This window comes from Channa argus, chromosome 9 (genome assembly GCF_033026475.1).
Source record: "Channa argus isolate prfri chromosome 9, Channa argus male v1.0, whole genome shotgun sequence".
Classification (NCBI taxonomy): Eukaryota; Metazoa; Chordata; class Actinopteri; order Anabantiformes; family Channidae; genus Channa; species Channa argus.
This window is the reverse complement of record NC_090205.1, coordinates 14,918,450-14,933,876: the sequence shown is the minus strand read 5'-3', so window position 1 is coordinate 14,933,876 and position 15,427 is coordinate 14,918,450. Positions and strand designations below refer to the sequence as shown.

Here is a 15,427-nt window from a genome sequence, read left to right as displayed (position 1 = left end):
ACAAGATATTCAGCAAAGCACTGCTGATCTACAGCTCTTGGTCAGGACTCCCGTGGAGAATACAATCTTACTTTAGAGCACTGCGGCCGCAGCCATACAATTTCATCAGCATAAACGCTTCACAAACACTTGCACACAAAGTATAGGGGCAGAGAAAAACACTACTTCAGATGACAGGAATCGTTTTCTGGTTGTGCTTGTGGACTGCACCAACTTCTATTTTCATACTACATAGAATATCATAAAATGTGGACTTTTTGTCCATATTCTTTTAAACAATATCATTTAAATGAATATTTCATTTTTTGTGTGTCCCCCTCAATGTTCAGGGATGGGAGTGAGAAAAGTGTAAACGTAACAATGATGCTATTTTTGTCAGCACTTGAGCATTGACGGACAATGAAGTAGAGGACACACAAATTCATCCATCATAAATTAAACAAAAATTGTAAATTAAAGGTTAACTCAATCACTTTACAAATATTAATTTAAACTGACCAATTCCTTTGGTTGAAACACCTGCATCCTGCGTGTGCCCTTCTGAAATCAGCATCACTTAACAGATTTAATTATAATTGTCCCCTTTTTGCTACAGTCACTGTCAGCTGTGTCTTTTAACTCTCTAATCAGTGGCCGGCAGGGCCGCTATCACCATCCCCATGCCGTTTCCCACTCAATACAGACATCCCAGAACACACACAGACTGGTTTTGTCAAATGTTTTATTGAGTGTAGACATCTGGGCTACTGTAAAACATGCATTATCTGCGCGAGGGGGAGAGGAGCAGGTGGCATTGTCCCCGCTGTCAGCTGTGTCAGGGCTGGCACCTGTGATGGAGATTAATGAAGTATCTGGAGAGTAATATGCTCCTTCAAATGCTGCTACAATTTGGAGTGGGGGCCGATCCTGATCTTAAATAGCAAAGCTGTCAGAGTTTACTGAACCTGTGCTTTGGCATATGAAGGGGGATTCCATCTTAGGGATGGAAACCCCCCCAAAAAAGAGAAGAAAAAAGAAGATAAAACAGTAGTGCTTGTCAGAAAAAAAGGTAACAATACAGTCAGTTATGTAAACAAACAGTTTACTTTTTCTTTGATGCATTTGGTGCGTTAAATTTGAAAAAGATGATGTCTCCATCTTCAACAGTATAGTTTCTTCCCTGCTGTCTGTATTTTCCAGCTGCCTGTAAAATAATAAAAAGTGGAGTTAGAATAAAAGTTAACAATAAAAAAATACACTAAATGTCATATGATGCACACTTTATAGTCTGATACATGCTATTCATTCCTCGGCATAATGGTCAATAAAGAGCTCTTAATAACAGTGCACATTGTAAATGAAAATACGAAATGATAGTGCAGAATTAGCATCCAATCTCTTTAATCTGGTTCAATAACTTTATTCCAATTGCAATGTAATATTTTCATTTATTTCTCTCTCTCACTCACACTCAGACTCAGACACAAACACACGCACACACGCATGCACGCACACAAATGCTTACATGTTTTGTTCAAGGGGTGCCTGATTTCCCACTGAGTGTATAAACCTCTCTTCTGCCCATTTCAGTTTCATGTGCAGAAGCAAAAAATGTTAATAAGTCTTTGATTACAGCACTATGAAACTTCTCAAGGAAACAAAATAAGTTCTAACATTTCTTTTGTATACAGTGAGTGTTTGTTCTTCTTCCTGGCAAACTCAAAATAATTGACTTGAAGTGCTAATACAGACAGGTTTATGCATTCTGGTTCTGCACAGCACACAATTAATTAGAAGAATCAATGTCCCTTTAAAGGCTCAGGAGACCATTTAATCCAAGCTCAATACCACCAGAAACACTGGATGGAGAGGGAGACGGGGGAAAATAATCAATGGCTATTTGTGATTCCTGAGTATGTATTAAACCAGATACGACTAACTGGTTCATTTGCACTTGAAAGCAGCCATCTGGAGCAGCAAGCTTGGCTTAAGCAGATATGATTACTAATAATGTGATATCCCCGTACACTGGCCCTATTCAGACAGCCTATTCCCACAACTGGCATTAAATAGCACGGACCTTAATGCCACAGTCAGAAACGCTCCATGTTCTTATGAGCCTCAAAAAGGGATTAGTAAGAGAGCATGCAGTAAGGACCTGACACTCAGATCTCAACCTTGGATAACAATAGTGAAACTCCCTAGAGACCGACACATTTCACCCTCTGTTTGCAGCTTATGAAGGGTGTGGACAATACACTGCCGCCGCATTAAATATTAAATACTTATTATAAGAGGCGTGAATGGTAAAGAGATTTAAATGTTTTTATAGTGCTTCCTTTCCTCACAGGTCCCCGGAGGTCTCTGTGTGTCACCATAATTACATTAGTTGAATCTGTAAGTGGGCACATCAAGTCGATGGGAGTGATTTTGGGATTGAGACCGCATGGCTGCTGCTGCTCACAAATGTGATAAAGCATAGTTAGTCACTTCTGCTTAAAATAAGGTATTTTAATAAATTTAGATTTTTGTCTATACAGAAACTAAATAATAAAAAAATGTTGATGTGAAAGGCATCCTAAACTATGATTACCTGATTACCTGATTACCTGATACCAAATTGCAGTTTACTCATCTGACACAACGTGACCTAAACCACATGTAGTACAAAAGAAAACGATTTTGAAGTTTATTTTAGTTTTTTTTTACCCACTGCAGTTGATGTTATTGTCATTCTAAATTCACCATGAAATCAGTTATTACATTTGATAGGATTGTGCACATGAACAATCCACAGCCCAGTTAAAAGGTGAAAACAAACACTGGCCGTCATAAAAATAAGATATGCAAGTCACATTTCTGTGCTACCCATCCATGAAACAGTCCTTATTTGAAGAATTTCACACTTTATTTAACTTGCCGCGTTATATCACTGTCACATGCCCACAGTGGCTTGGGGATTTGGCAACAGAGAGCTCTAAGCTAACAGCACAGTCTTATAGATCTGATAAATGCCTGGTGAGGTGAAGAAGTGCTACCTTTGAGCAACTGTGCTGAGCCACGAACAAGAGCTACCATCAGCCAGTTAAGACACATTGTGATAAAGATATGCACAGCTGGAGCAGAATGGCAGTGTTTAGAGCTAGAATCAGTTGGCTTGTCACGAGTGGTGTTGGAGTGTGTGCAGTAATTTCTTCCCCTGAGTAAAGGTGAAGAGCAGTTTGCAGTGGGAGCTGTGTGCTGACTGTCAGCTCCACTGATCACAGGAGACTTCCCCTCATCTCCTCTGGCAACCTGACTGCTCACCTTGACAGCGCTCTCACTGCCTTCCTCTTTAAAATCCTGGAATTTCATTACTTCCGCCATAATGAAGCCCTTCTCAAAGTCTGTGTGGATCTTCCCTGCAGCCTGTGGAGCCTTAGTTCCTTTCTGTCACACGGAAGGAAAAGAGAGGACAAATGAATTGTTTTGGAGAAGATGGATTACAGCATGCTAGCGACATGGTGTTTGATAGGGTGATAGCGTTGGAAGCATCACTCGGGGGTGTTTTCAGTCAGGGGTATTCTTGCCTCAGTCCTGATTTCTGGATAGCTTTCCACTTGGCTGTGCCCTGCTAGGGCAGCCTGGACACCGATAAGGACCCAGCACTGCTATCAATGCCTTCTGATTCCCATTCCGTGGTGGTATTGATTTCTGTCCAAGCAATCTTGCTTCATTGTGGGTCGCTGCTCAGCTCTCTGGTCATGACAGCAAGAAGACCCAGTGTTGCAGTGAGAGGCCAGAGTGGTGTAGACTTCACTACATCAGGCCTTTCTATTGTGACACTTCAGAATTTAGTAATTCAAATAAAAACATTGAATAATGCTAAACGAAACCATTTCTTTGAAGTGATTTGGACCACAGATTTAATTATGCCTCTAAAGTTATTTCAGATGCCCATTCACAAGCACAAAATAACAGGTTAATCGTTTTATAAATTCTTGCTTGCATGAATCCTCTTTAACAGTCAATGACACAAGTGGTGACTGATAAACTGTGCAATTTATAATCACTGAAATAATGCTGGGCGTAAATGACAAATGACCCAAATAAGTGACGTGGCTGTAGTGTATCATTGCGACTGCTGCCTGTCGACCTGCTGGCTCTTTCTCTGCTCTGCAGCTCTGTGCGCAGAAACTGTTGAGCAGTTTCAATTATGTATATAATCAGGTTGGGGTCAACATATTTCATGCCAAAAGAATGATGCCTATTTAATGACTCTAATACATTACCATCTCTTTGCAATCTCATTGACGGAGTGCTTGTGAGTTTAACAATCATTAATCAGCATCAAGGTTTGTCTATCTGAAGAAAAGTAGATTAAGGGAGGGATTTTTTTTTCATATGGCGCATACAAGAGATCCACATTGTCCTAGTTAAGAGCTGTGCAGAGCAGGCTGATAGATAATGGTCACCTCGAGGCTGCCTAATAAAGCATGTTAAAGGACTTAGGAACACGACATTACTGAGTGTAGTTTTTACAATGCAAGATATATTGGCTTAATATAGTTACTCACTGATGCTTACCTGACTAAATGCCTCTCACACATAATCAAGGCTGGCTGTAATCAGTCATGTCAATGGGGACAAGCATGTTTTTGATGATGCCTTTGAAGTGTTTTGAGACTTTTTTTGTAAATAGAGAGGACATCAGTCATGCTGAGACAAAAGTGTGCCTAAATCCGGTGATGTCATCCACTAAAATGTAATGTGTCCTGTGTTAAAAAAAAAAAGAGAGGGAGTGAGCTCATCTTTGCCCGTGGGATATGTGCTGTCTGAGACCCACAATAAAAATATTTACCGGTCTTTGTTTGGTCAACCTGTTTAAACTTGTCTGTCTGTGTTTCATATTAAAAAGAATTATTCTTGTTGTATGCAGAAATGTATGTTTCATTTCTAAAATCAGTTGCAAAAGTAGCAGCATTGTTATTGTTGTTTGCTATATTCATATAAAATATGTATCTCTAATCAAAATGTGTATATTTCTAAGTATCAGCATGGGGCATCCCGTTGGCAGGCAGTGTAAAGCTCATACTGTACAACTTCAATGTTTTGTGTTCATATCTGAACAGGGTGTTTGTTGCATATAATCATTCTTCCTTTCTTTACTTGACATTTTTCTTCTCTGGCAAGCATCTTATAACAGCAAAACACCCTGATGTAATCATTACAAAAAACACAGAATGGGCTGAAAAGTAACACTAAAATATCAGATGCTGGGGTGAATTGCTGATTTCTTGTAACTCTAAATCTGGGACAGTTAACAGGAATTTAAGGCACATTTAGCAACGTGTCTGTTTTTTATTCTGATGTTTCAGTTTCTGTAAAAACTGTATTCAAAAATTTCAATTCTAATTTCCTATGAGGCCACATATCATCCTACCACATCTCAATGGGAATTAAAATGAAGCTGAAACACTGACACTGACATGTGCTTTGTTTTTCTGAGAAATTCAGTTTGTGTTCTGAATTTAAGCTCATATTCTTCCTCACCACAGAAATAGGGTTCATGTACAAAACAATTTATACTAAACTCCAGGATAAAGGAATTATCAGTGTTTGTTTTGGTGGGGAATTATTTATATTTTGTGACAGCATGGGAGACAATAGCCTGGACTCATTATCATTCCTCTAAGGCATTTATTTATAGGTAGTACTAATCAAAGCTGACCAAGCCCTTAAACAATAAACTAACGTAAGAAAACCCCCCAATTTTTTTAGATTATAATTTTGTGACATTCTAATCGTAGTTCTATTGTATTTTTTGTAGAATTTGACCATGAAATACAGTTATAGAAACAAATTTTATTGCTTATATTATTATTATATTTGCTATTAAATATAAATTGAAATGTTGTTATGTCTTCTTTTACTTTGTAATATCTGGCATGGTTTAGCACACTATGGATGTTAATATTCATACATCTGTCATATTATAACATAATTCTTGTTTTGTAAATTTCTTTATAACTGTAGATTTTTTTAAATGTGATGTGAGTTTAATTTTGAAGCGATATCTGCACTGATGATCTGGATTGTAATAATCTGTAACAACATATGTACAGTAGTTAAGTTCCTGAAAAAGTTTCTTTGCTGTATTGAATCTTCTACATGGACTTACCCTTATGTAACTAGTCAATACCTTATTATATCAACACTTCTATTTGTTAAAAAAAAAAAAACACAATAACAGCATGCAAAGTCAACATCTGTATTGATGTAAATCCTGTGATCCCACTGCACAAAGCTCTTGGCGGGCCGGACTCAGCAAACTGAAACACACAGGAAGGAGGAGCCCCCAGCAAGGCCCACAAACAGTCGAATGAAAAGCAACATCAATTTTGGCACAGACACCCTCCGTCACACAGATTAGGCAGGCACAATGCACAGGCTCCTTATCTCCAGCGGCAGGAGGAGGGCAGGCAGATCTGCACAGGATGGAAACATTCTCATGGACGTAATGGGCAAAATCAATTGTTGCCCTCCTCAATCAATGTAGCCCCCACTTTCACTGTTCAGCAGCTCACCAGTAATTGAAGTTATCCCTGGCCTGTAATGACTAGCTAAAGCACAACCATGACAAAGTTGAAAGTGTGTGATATCAGTGAGGTTGCCAGCAGGGTGGAACGTGGGACACTGTGCATGTATTCGTTTTGTGTGTACGTACATGTGGTGCAAAAGGCTCACACCCTCATGTATGTGCACAGCGGGTAGCTGCCTCTTACCCGAATGGTCCAAGCACGGACTTCGTCCAGTCCAGCAGTGAAGAAGTACTCCAGCTGCAGGGCGGCATATCCTGCCTTGACGATCTTGGTCAGGGCACTGATGGAGAGAAATTTCAGCTTGAATCGAGGGGTCTGAACTGTTTAAGTATTATTTATTGCCACTGATGCCTAGACAAAGTTCACTTTTTCGGCAAGGCCCAATTTATTTCAATATAAACTCATTAAGTGAATAAGATGGGTCACTTTGTTTCACATAAGACATTCAACTCTCCAATGGTTTCTTTGATTAATTAGGAAGCTTGTGGACTCATTTAGCATTTTTAAGAATTCAACCCGATACCTCGTTCTGCGCCGAGAGAAAAAAAAACTGCTGTCACAATTTTTCTCTCCATAGAGGTTTTCACATGTGAACAATAAACCCAAAATGCCCAAGTTATAATTATACCTACAGATGACAGATGACAGTTAAAAACTTAATTTGGAGGAAAACCCTTTGACTGAGTTGTTCAGTAAGAAGAGGGATCCTTTGCTTTATAATGGTAATTACTCTGCCATTTATTATTCTATCAGCACATGCAATTAAAGGAGTGCATGGAGGACACAGCTGATAATAAAGTGTGGGGAGACTGAATGCTAATTAACCTCTGCGTCTTGTGCTCTGTGCAGTACTTCTGCCGCTCCTCTTCACTCTTGTCCTGTAGTTGGTTTTCCAAGTCACCACTGAAGGGGATGACCAAAGCTCCGGGGTCATGACTGTCCACCCACTCCTTGATTTTCACCAACCTAGTAAAAACAGCAGCCAGAAAACTAGTTAGAGAACGTGATTAACATGAAAGTATTTGTTGTCTGCATGCATATTCATGAGAACAGCTGAACATATGAGTGTTTTGCAGGAGACTGCAATTTCTTTCAGACAGCTTGACTTTCTTTTCATAAAAGTTTGATACTAAACATTTAATGTGGCACATGCTCATAGGAAAGAGAAGAGATTAACCAAGATTTAAATAGGAATGTGCACATATAACTACAGGAGGAGCAAGAATGTAGACCCTTAGGTTCAAGTAGCATAGAAAGGTAAAACATATTCCAATACAAGTTAATGGCAAGCCTCTATGATGAAAATCCTATGCTATATATATATAGCATAGGATTTCTGATCCCGCAATGTGTAAGAAGCAATTTACTGTACTTTTAGTCTTTATACTCTTAAGCCATCTAATCTGTAAAATCTGTATGTTAGAAAGCCATTTCTGTGTATAATTGAATCTCAAAAACCTTATTTTCATAAAGCACTTTCAAAGTCACTGCAGTGAAAATGAAAGTGAAGCTGTTGGATGAATATGTCTCCATCTTAAAACAAGAAAGAAGGCAAAATGCACTAGAATTCCGAACAAAATACAAAATGAGAGTTACTTTGCATTTAAAACAAGTATTACCTATTATCACCTGCTGAGTATCCAACTGAACATTTAGTACAAAAGACAAGAGGGAGTAGAACAACTAACTGCTAAGTGTTTCCTTACCTATAAAATTCTTTGTCTTTCTCTAAACCACCTACATTTTTCCCATTTGTTTTCCGTTCCAGCAGCAGGACAAAGATGTCCGCACACTTAATGGTAACTCTGAGTCAGAACAATATAAGGGGTTAGAGCAATTATGAGATTAGCCCCACAAGCTCTCAGGCTAGGATTGGGCAGGTCTCAAAGAACGGCATCACTCAAATCCATTTTCACACGGTGGGCCTGACAGAGCTCCTAGGCTGGATTGATTCTATGGGGTCTCTGTCATTATCTGTAATCCTAGTTTCCTGTTTAAAGCCCATAAGAATCAAAGACTGGGAGGGACCCGACCACCTCAACACCACATCTATTCCAATAACAATGTCACCGCTTTATCACCTACAGCACCATATCACTGCTCCTACCTAATGATTATCAATATACAATATACGACAGGATAACAGCCACAGAAAAGCGCAGTTTTGCTTTTATTGGATGTTTTTCCCCAGCAAGCTAGAATAACACTAGAAGGTAAATTTGAATTGCCTCATATGCCAGTTTGTCTGCCAGCTCTGATGCACATTTATTAAGAGCCGTAACCTAATATTTGCCTTTCTGTTCACACTATTTATGCCGAGTTGATGTTTGACTGTCACTGCAACGAGGTGGTAGCCAATGTCTCACCAACAAAGGACAGAAAAATAAAACACATTTAGTCAAAGCCAAAAAAAGATGGCGGGCACGCCAAGAGGGGAAAAAATCCAATCTGAGATAATAACAGCTGTAGTTTGTCACTTTTAGCAGCACAGCTGTCTATTTGGTGGCACGTTATTTGCATTCCTCAGGTATTGCATTCTCTACAGGCGGCTGAATAATGATTCACAAATCACTCTCTCCACACCAGTCAAGGGCTGTGATCCTTTGAATAGACCATTGTACCTGAGACTGTAATTGGTGAAGACTTGACAGAGCTGAGCCAAGCCAGCCAAGTAACAAAGAGGCTCTTGGTAGAAGGCTGAGGGATGATTTTAATAATGTGAAGCAGAGACGGAAAACGTGAGCTGCAAATGAGCATGGGGGTCTCTGGGTCCTCGCACTGAGTGACACGGGACCAGACAAACACCTTGCCACAGGAACATGAAACACCCCCTTCCCTCAACTCCAGAAACAAAGCACTGTCAATTAAGAGCCTTGATGCACTGTCAACATGAGTCCCAAAACCAATTCTGTCAACTTCACTGCTGCTACTTTGCAATCTGTATTTATGTCCTTCCCAATTATTTGTATGAAATTCTACATGAATGTGTAAATTGGAGGAAATGTTTATGTAAAACATGCCACATACTTTTTTTTTTATCTTGCCCATATCGTGCCCATCTTTCAGTCATTTGTAAAATTCTATATTATGAAGGCTTTTCAGGGAAAATAAAGGTGTTGCTTTCTATAAATCAAGATAAGTTTACAATAAAACCTGCTCAATACTATATACAGGCTTAATTTATGTGCTCATCAACTACAATTTTCAAGAGAAAACTGAAATTATTCCACGTTTTCAATAATTAAAACATCAAATAAAATATTTGTACAAGCAGGGAATCTTTCTAAAGGTTTTACAAGTCTAGCCTAAAGGAAATCCAGTAAGAAATGTGTGTGTGTCCAAGTCTTGTCAGTCTCCCATTATGTCCCAGCATTGAGTGCCATATCTCACTGCTCGGTTAATAAAAAGATTCAGCACTTTCTGGTCTTGATATCCCTCTCTGAACAAATGATGCCTGAAATTTTTATTCTTTTTATAATGGAATTCCAATGGCCTTTGCTGCAAACCAAGTGGAAATTTTTGCATATCAAGTGGGAAAAATTAAATGTTAACCACGTTTTAATGTGATTAAGGGTGACAGGGACATTATTTCTGCTAATCATTCACCAGCTTGAAGGCTCAAACAAGGCTAAGGAACAAGTCATGTTTGTGCTTTTCCTGCTGCTTTCAATTCAAAGAAACAAAAAGTTTCTTACATGTGCTTTCATCAAACTTTTACCAATATAAATCATGCGTTATTTATTTTAGTTTATGTTAACTAGCCAGTATGAAAGCAATGCAAATCTTTGTATATACTGTAAGCTTATCTTAAATTTGGGAAACAGCTCTTTGTTTGTTCTAATCTTTAGATTTGATGTTTTTACAACCCATCTAATTTAAAGCACAATATATTGTGAAATGACAAAAAAAAAAAAAAACGCGGTGCTTCCACAACAGACCGGCTCTGAATGGAGATGTCCCACAGGGGGCCACCCTCTGGAGCTAGTCTATTTGTCTTTTTGTGTGAGAACCCTGAGGGGGGATAATTCCTGTGTTTCCGCATGCCTGGGGCTTCCCTGGGCTTTGTCAGAGCTTTGATCTGCTTAAATGGCTCAGGAGGAGAAAACAATGGGAGTTTCTAAAGTACCCCGGCAGCTACCTGAGACAGTGACCTGAGCCTGTGTCTAACATACACTGATCCGCCACAACATTAAATACACCTGGTGGGCACTGACCCATCTGCAGCTACACAGCCCCACATGCAGTAAGCTTTGATGCATTGCGTTTCCAGACACCTGTCCATCAAGGCAAGTGTTACATTTTTCTAACTCCTGTCCACCCAGTGGTATTAATGTTGTGTCTGATCAGTGTGCATTCTTAGTTGTTGGCTTTATCATAAGTGCTTAGCCAGTTAAGCCTGTAAAAGGTGGGCCATCCCCTCCTTTCAGATGTAATTGAATCTTGACAAACCTGAAGAATAATCCACTGTCTACATCCCCTGACACAACCACAGGTGGATAGCCCACCATCTGAACTCGTTTGCGTTACTGAACATTTCCACATATCTTGGCAGCTGCTGGCTTGCATGCTCGGCACAGACTCATCAAATAATGAATCCAGGGTCCGTTCTGTTTTGCTGGTCCCAGGTTGCCGGGGCGAGCATCCTAGTGGGTTAGGAAGCTGCGGCACATGGCGCATACTAACCCCCTCCTCTTTCCATCCTCTGTGAAGGGAGACAGAAATGAGAGGTATGAGCTCATGGTGGCTTTTGAGGCTCGGAAGTCGGGGGCCCTTTAGGAAGCTTTTCATCCTCCCAGCGGTGAGCTCCTGAGCGACAAGAGTGCAGACACTCTCTGCTCCCTGTGGCCATGGCCGGATGGAACGGCATTACACATCAGTCTCTGACAGGGAAGGGGATCTGACACATACACGGTATTGCCAATATTGTCAATTTCTTTCAGATTCTTTCTTTCTAATGCAGATATGAGCTTGAAGAACCACAAGGTGCAGGCACAAGGAGGAACTTTATTGAGAGCATTATCTCAAATCATACCCCAAAGAAAAGCTTGAGGGTGTGCTAATATTACGCTTTTTAGAACAATTTTCTTTTCTTTAAAAACTACATCCATTGTATTTTTAAACACAACATTTGGGACTTTAAATGGTTGTACATGATAGATAAAACCCTAACAAACCACCAGTCCTGGTTTTGCCTTTATTATGGTTGCGGAGAACACTCTCTCAAACCTATAGACTTCAAGGAGGAGGGGGGGAAACAAACATCAAAAATTCAAAAAGTAACCAAGAAGAGTACATTCTACATCACCCAAAATAATTCTCTATATGGGGTATCCATGCTGTCATTCATGGCAGTTGACTCGGCGAGACAAAATAAGGGGGCTGCGGTAAAGTGGGGGGAGTCATCAAGATGTGACAATTGTGACAAGAGCAGGCAAAGTGTAGCGGCGAGGAACACCACACGGATTTCTCCATCTCTTCTTTTTTTCCAGGATGACAGCTTAATGTCTACCACATGCAATATTTATTCTCATCGTGTGTCAGACTGTCTAGCTGTCCTAGGGAGTACAAAGAATGCCACTTATTAGAATAAAAGCAGAAGGAAGGTAATCAAGGACATATGTAACATCAGCCAATCATGCCCCCTTCCAATCCGGCATCGTTTTTTCCCTCCCCCATTCACAACAGTTCAACAATAATCCTGATAATAAGCGTTCAGGAGCTGTATGTGGCAACACTAAATTCATTTATTTGTCTCATTAGAGCTGCCGAGGCTTGCAGGCTACTCCCTGTGGCATGTGTGTTTGGTCTTAACTCACTGTGGCATGTGAGTTAGGTCTTAAACTTATCACAAAAATAATAAAAAGCACAGCTCAACAAAGCAAAAGCTATCAAAATGTATCATTAGACAGACTGGAAACTCACAGACATTTCTATTTATGTCTGCAGTGCCAAACTATCAGGTTTACAGGGGAACAATTCCCAGGGCACCATCAGAAGAAACAAGCATGTTGTGCCGCTACAGAGGTGTCTACATACAGTATGAACTGCAGGAGACTCACTTTGCCTCAGTGTCCCTGGGCTTGGACATGATAAATGAGGGAGAAATTGCAATCAGTATAGGATTTTGGAGAGCCAACTGATTTCTTGCAGGGTCATTAAAGAACAAACAAGAACAGCAAATGTCTCTGTTAGTCTCGAGTTTAGGGTCTGTCTCATTAGTTACAACAACAGTTCCTGTATCTTCTCTACCGGGACACAACAAAAACATCAGGGTGACATGTCAGCAATGTCCTTTGATTACCTGAACTCAGGATAGTCAATAACAAAGCTAACTGGACTGTCAGGACTTTATTAACAGCATCTGTTTCAGTTTTACTATACAGCCCCTACTGTTGTTTTCTCTCATTGAAAGTTAGCTGAAGACATCCATTTGGAGCCACTGTGGGCAATAGGGTACACATTTACAATGGGTAAGTATTTCTTAGGATCCCACACTGCACAAGGAGATTGGAAGAAGTACTAACAAAAAAAAAGTGATCATATTTCTCCCACATAGCTTTGAAAAGTGAACTATCTCCCAACATTGTAGTTCCTAAAAACTTGGTTGGAGCCAGTGGTTTTGCACTCAATAAAGTTTCAGTTGTGTCTGTGGGAATTATGGTTTGGAGTAGCTTAAGTGGGCTGCAGTGACTGTTTTCTTTGAGTGGCTTTCTCTCTCTCACACACACACACACACACACACACACACACACACACACACACACACACACACACACACATATAAACAGACCATCTAATTTTTGTTGCCCCGTTTCTAAATCTTGTACATCCCTGGCTGTTTGTCAAAAAGATTAGAAAAAGAGGGTATGTTTAACGTGTTGCTGAGAATTTTCAAAATCAAATGATGAATTTAACACAATAAAAGTCAATACTGAAGCTGTGCTGAGGAATGCTCTTTTTGCATAAGATCATAAGAATGCTTGGGAAAATTAGTTATAATCTCTTAAGAACAAAGGTCCTCAAGGGACATGCTGCAACTGCTGTCAGGGCTTCCTTTACTTTAATTGTTAAAGCTCCTCCTACAGGCCACCCAGAGTATTGGACTCAGCAAAAACATTTTCCTCCTCCTTTTGTCCTTTTTTTAACTGTGGTTGGATGTCTTTTAAACTTAGCCACCTCCACCTCATGCTTTTACTGCATTAGTCACCACAGTGAGACTCTTATTAAAAAAACAAACATCCATGACCAAAACTAGCAAATGATAAATATTATTTCTGAAGCAGCTAGACAGTATAGTTTATAGACAACATTACTCAAGCTCAACTAATTATTGCATTTGTCTGGGTTTATTTTCAAATGTGGATGGATAAACATTTCTGCCAGTGATTGTTTTAAAGACATTGTAAAGATGCGTTAGTGGATTTTCTGAGAAAATTTTCCTTTAACCTATAGTAAATGAAGAGTGAGTAATTAATTGTCAAAAGCAACTAAAGTTTCTTTAGATCAAACTAGGAATTATCAAACATAGTTAACTTTCCTGACATGCTGAGATGTAAATCAGAAACAACCTAACATTCTTGTTCTCAGATATTGCCAATTCAAACATATGGTTTTCTGAACTAAACAATTCTCAAAAAATATTGCTATGATAAAATAAGAAAAATGAATGTATGCCATTGTGGCAGAATTTTTTTTTTTTGTTTTAAAAGTTTGCTTAGAATAACACATACCAAAACATATATATCAAATTTAAAGCATAGTGAAAGGCAAATAATGTCCAAAACTAGAACATTAAGTTTAAATGAGTGAAATAATAAAAAAATTTATTAAAGTCTAAGTAGACAAAAGAGAGAAGTACACATGCCCAAATGTATACATACAGTACATATAGATGGACAGACACACACACACACACACACACACACACACACAGAGGTAGACAAACAAACCCACACACACACTTAATAAAAGCTTCAAGCAATGGTACCCTGCAGTTCTTACACTCACCAGGAGAACCCACACCGCAGAGGCACTCACACACAGGTCATGCTTGCTGGTTTCCTTAAAGGTCAACTCATCTACTTAAGAGGAACCAATTTACTTTAATGCACATTGTCCAAAAGCAGGGAAAAAAAACGGAAAAAGAAATGACAAGAAAGAAAAACATCACCACATTTCTGGAGTATTCTCAACTGTAGCTTTTGCCATTAAAGTACAAAATGTGACTGCTCTTAGTTCTCTGAGGAGGATTAAATAAATATCTGATATTAAACCTATTAAAACACATACAGACAAATGAATATGATGAGGCCACAAGCTTGTAAAATAAACAATATCGTTTACTGACAAGTGAAACTATGCTAACACTGGGCAGGCTACTGCCATAACATCATCAACAGTGCTCTAATGACCCTCTCTAACACACAAACTACGGTATGTACAGAGAAAAATTCTTCCAGGCAGCTCAAGCCTCTTGATAGACTCTTGTAGATGCCATTCCCTATCACGCAATGCCTCTCAGTCATAAACACATGACAAATGCAGCCTTAATCATTTTTTATGAGCAGGGATGTGCAGGGGGCAGTGCATGGCTAGAGGGGAGAGGGGAGCGGTGAGCAGCAGGCGGCCCCCTCTGCACAGAGGAGAGGGCTGTGTGGTAAAGTCTCCTCTGGAACATCACTCGGCCAGCACGCCTTTGATCTCCACACCGCAATTACGCCAGCATCCAAATGAGCATAGAGTCGCCTCTGAAACAGACTTCAAACATGCACATGTACGCATTCTCTTACACATACGCTGTATAGGATTGGAGCCATGTGCTCCTCTCAACAGTAAATGATGTACTGTCTCCAGCAGAGAACCTGGGG

The 15,427-nt window shown here is 39.6% G+C and overlaps 1 protein-coding gene across 3 annotated transcripts in view; it reads right to left on the bottom strand.

Moving 5' to 3' along the window:
- Positions 1–941: 941 nt before the first annotated feature.
- The window catches only part of LOC137133575 (obg-like ATPase 1), a 37,598-nt gene continuing 23,112 nt past the window's right edge, over positions 942–15,427 (bottom strand). The window contains exons 8-12 of one of the 3 annotated variants that reach the window (XM_067517338.1): positions 7,386–7,526; positions 6,744–6,840; positions 3,286–3,408; positions 1,505–1,556; positions 1,006–1,183 (exon numbers count right to left, since the gene is read on the bottom strand). In XM_067517338.1, the coding sequence (XP_067373439.1) occupies positions 1,140–1,183; positions 1,505–1,556; positions 3,286–3,408; positions 6,744–6,840; positions 7,386–7,526 (457 nt within the window). In that variant the 3' untranslated portion in view covers positions 1,006–1,139. Of the gene's footprint in view, positions 1,184–1,504; positions 1,557–3,285; positions 3,409–6,743; positions 6,841–7,385; positions 7,527–15,427 lie in introns of all 3 variants that reach the window. The other 2 variants (XM_067517337.1, XM_067517339.1) reach the window with 2 other exon arrangements.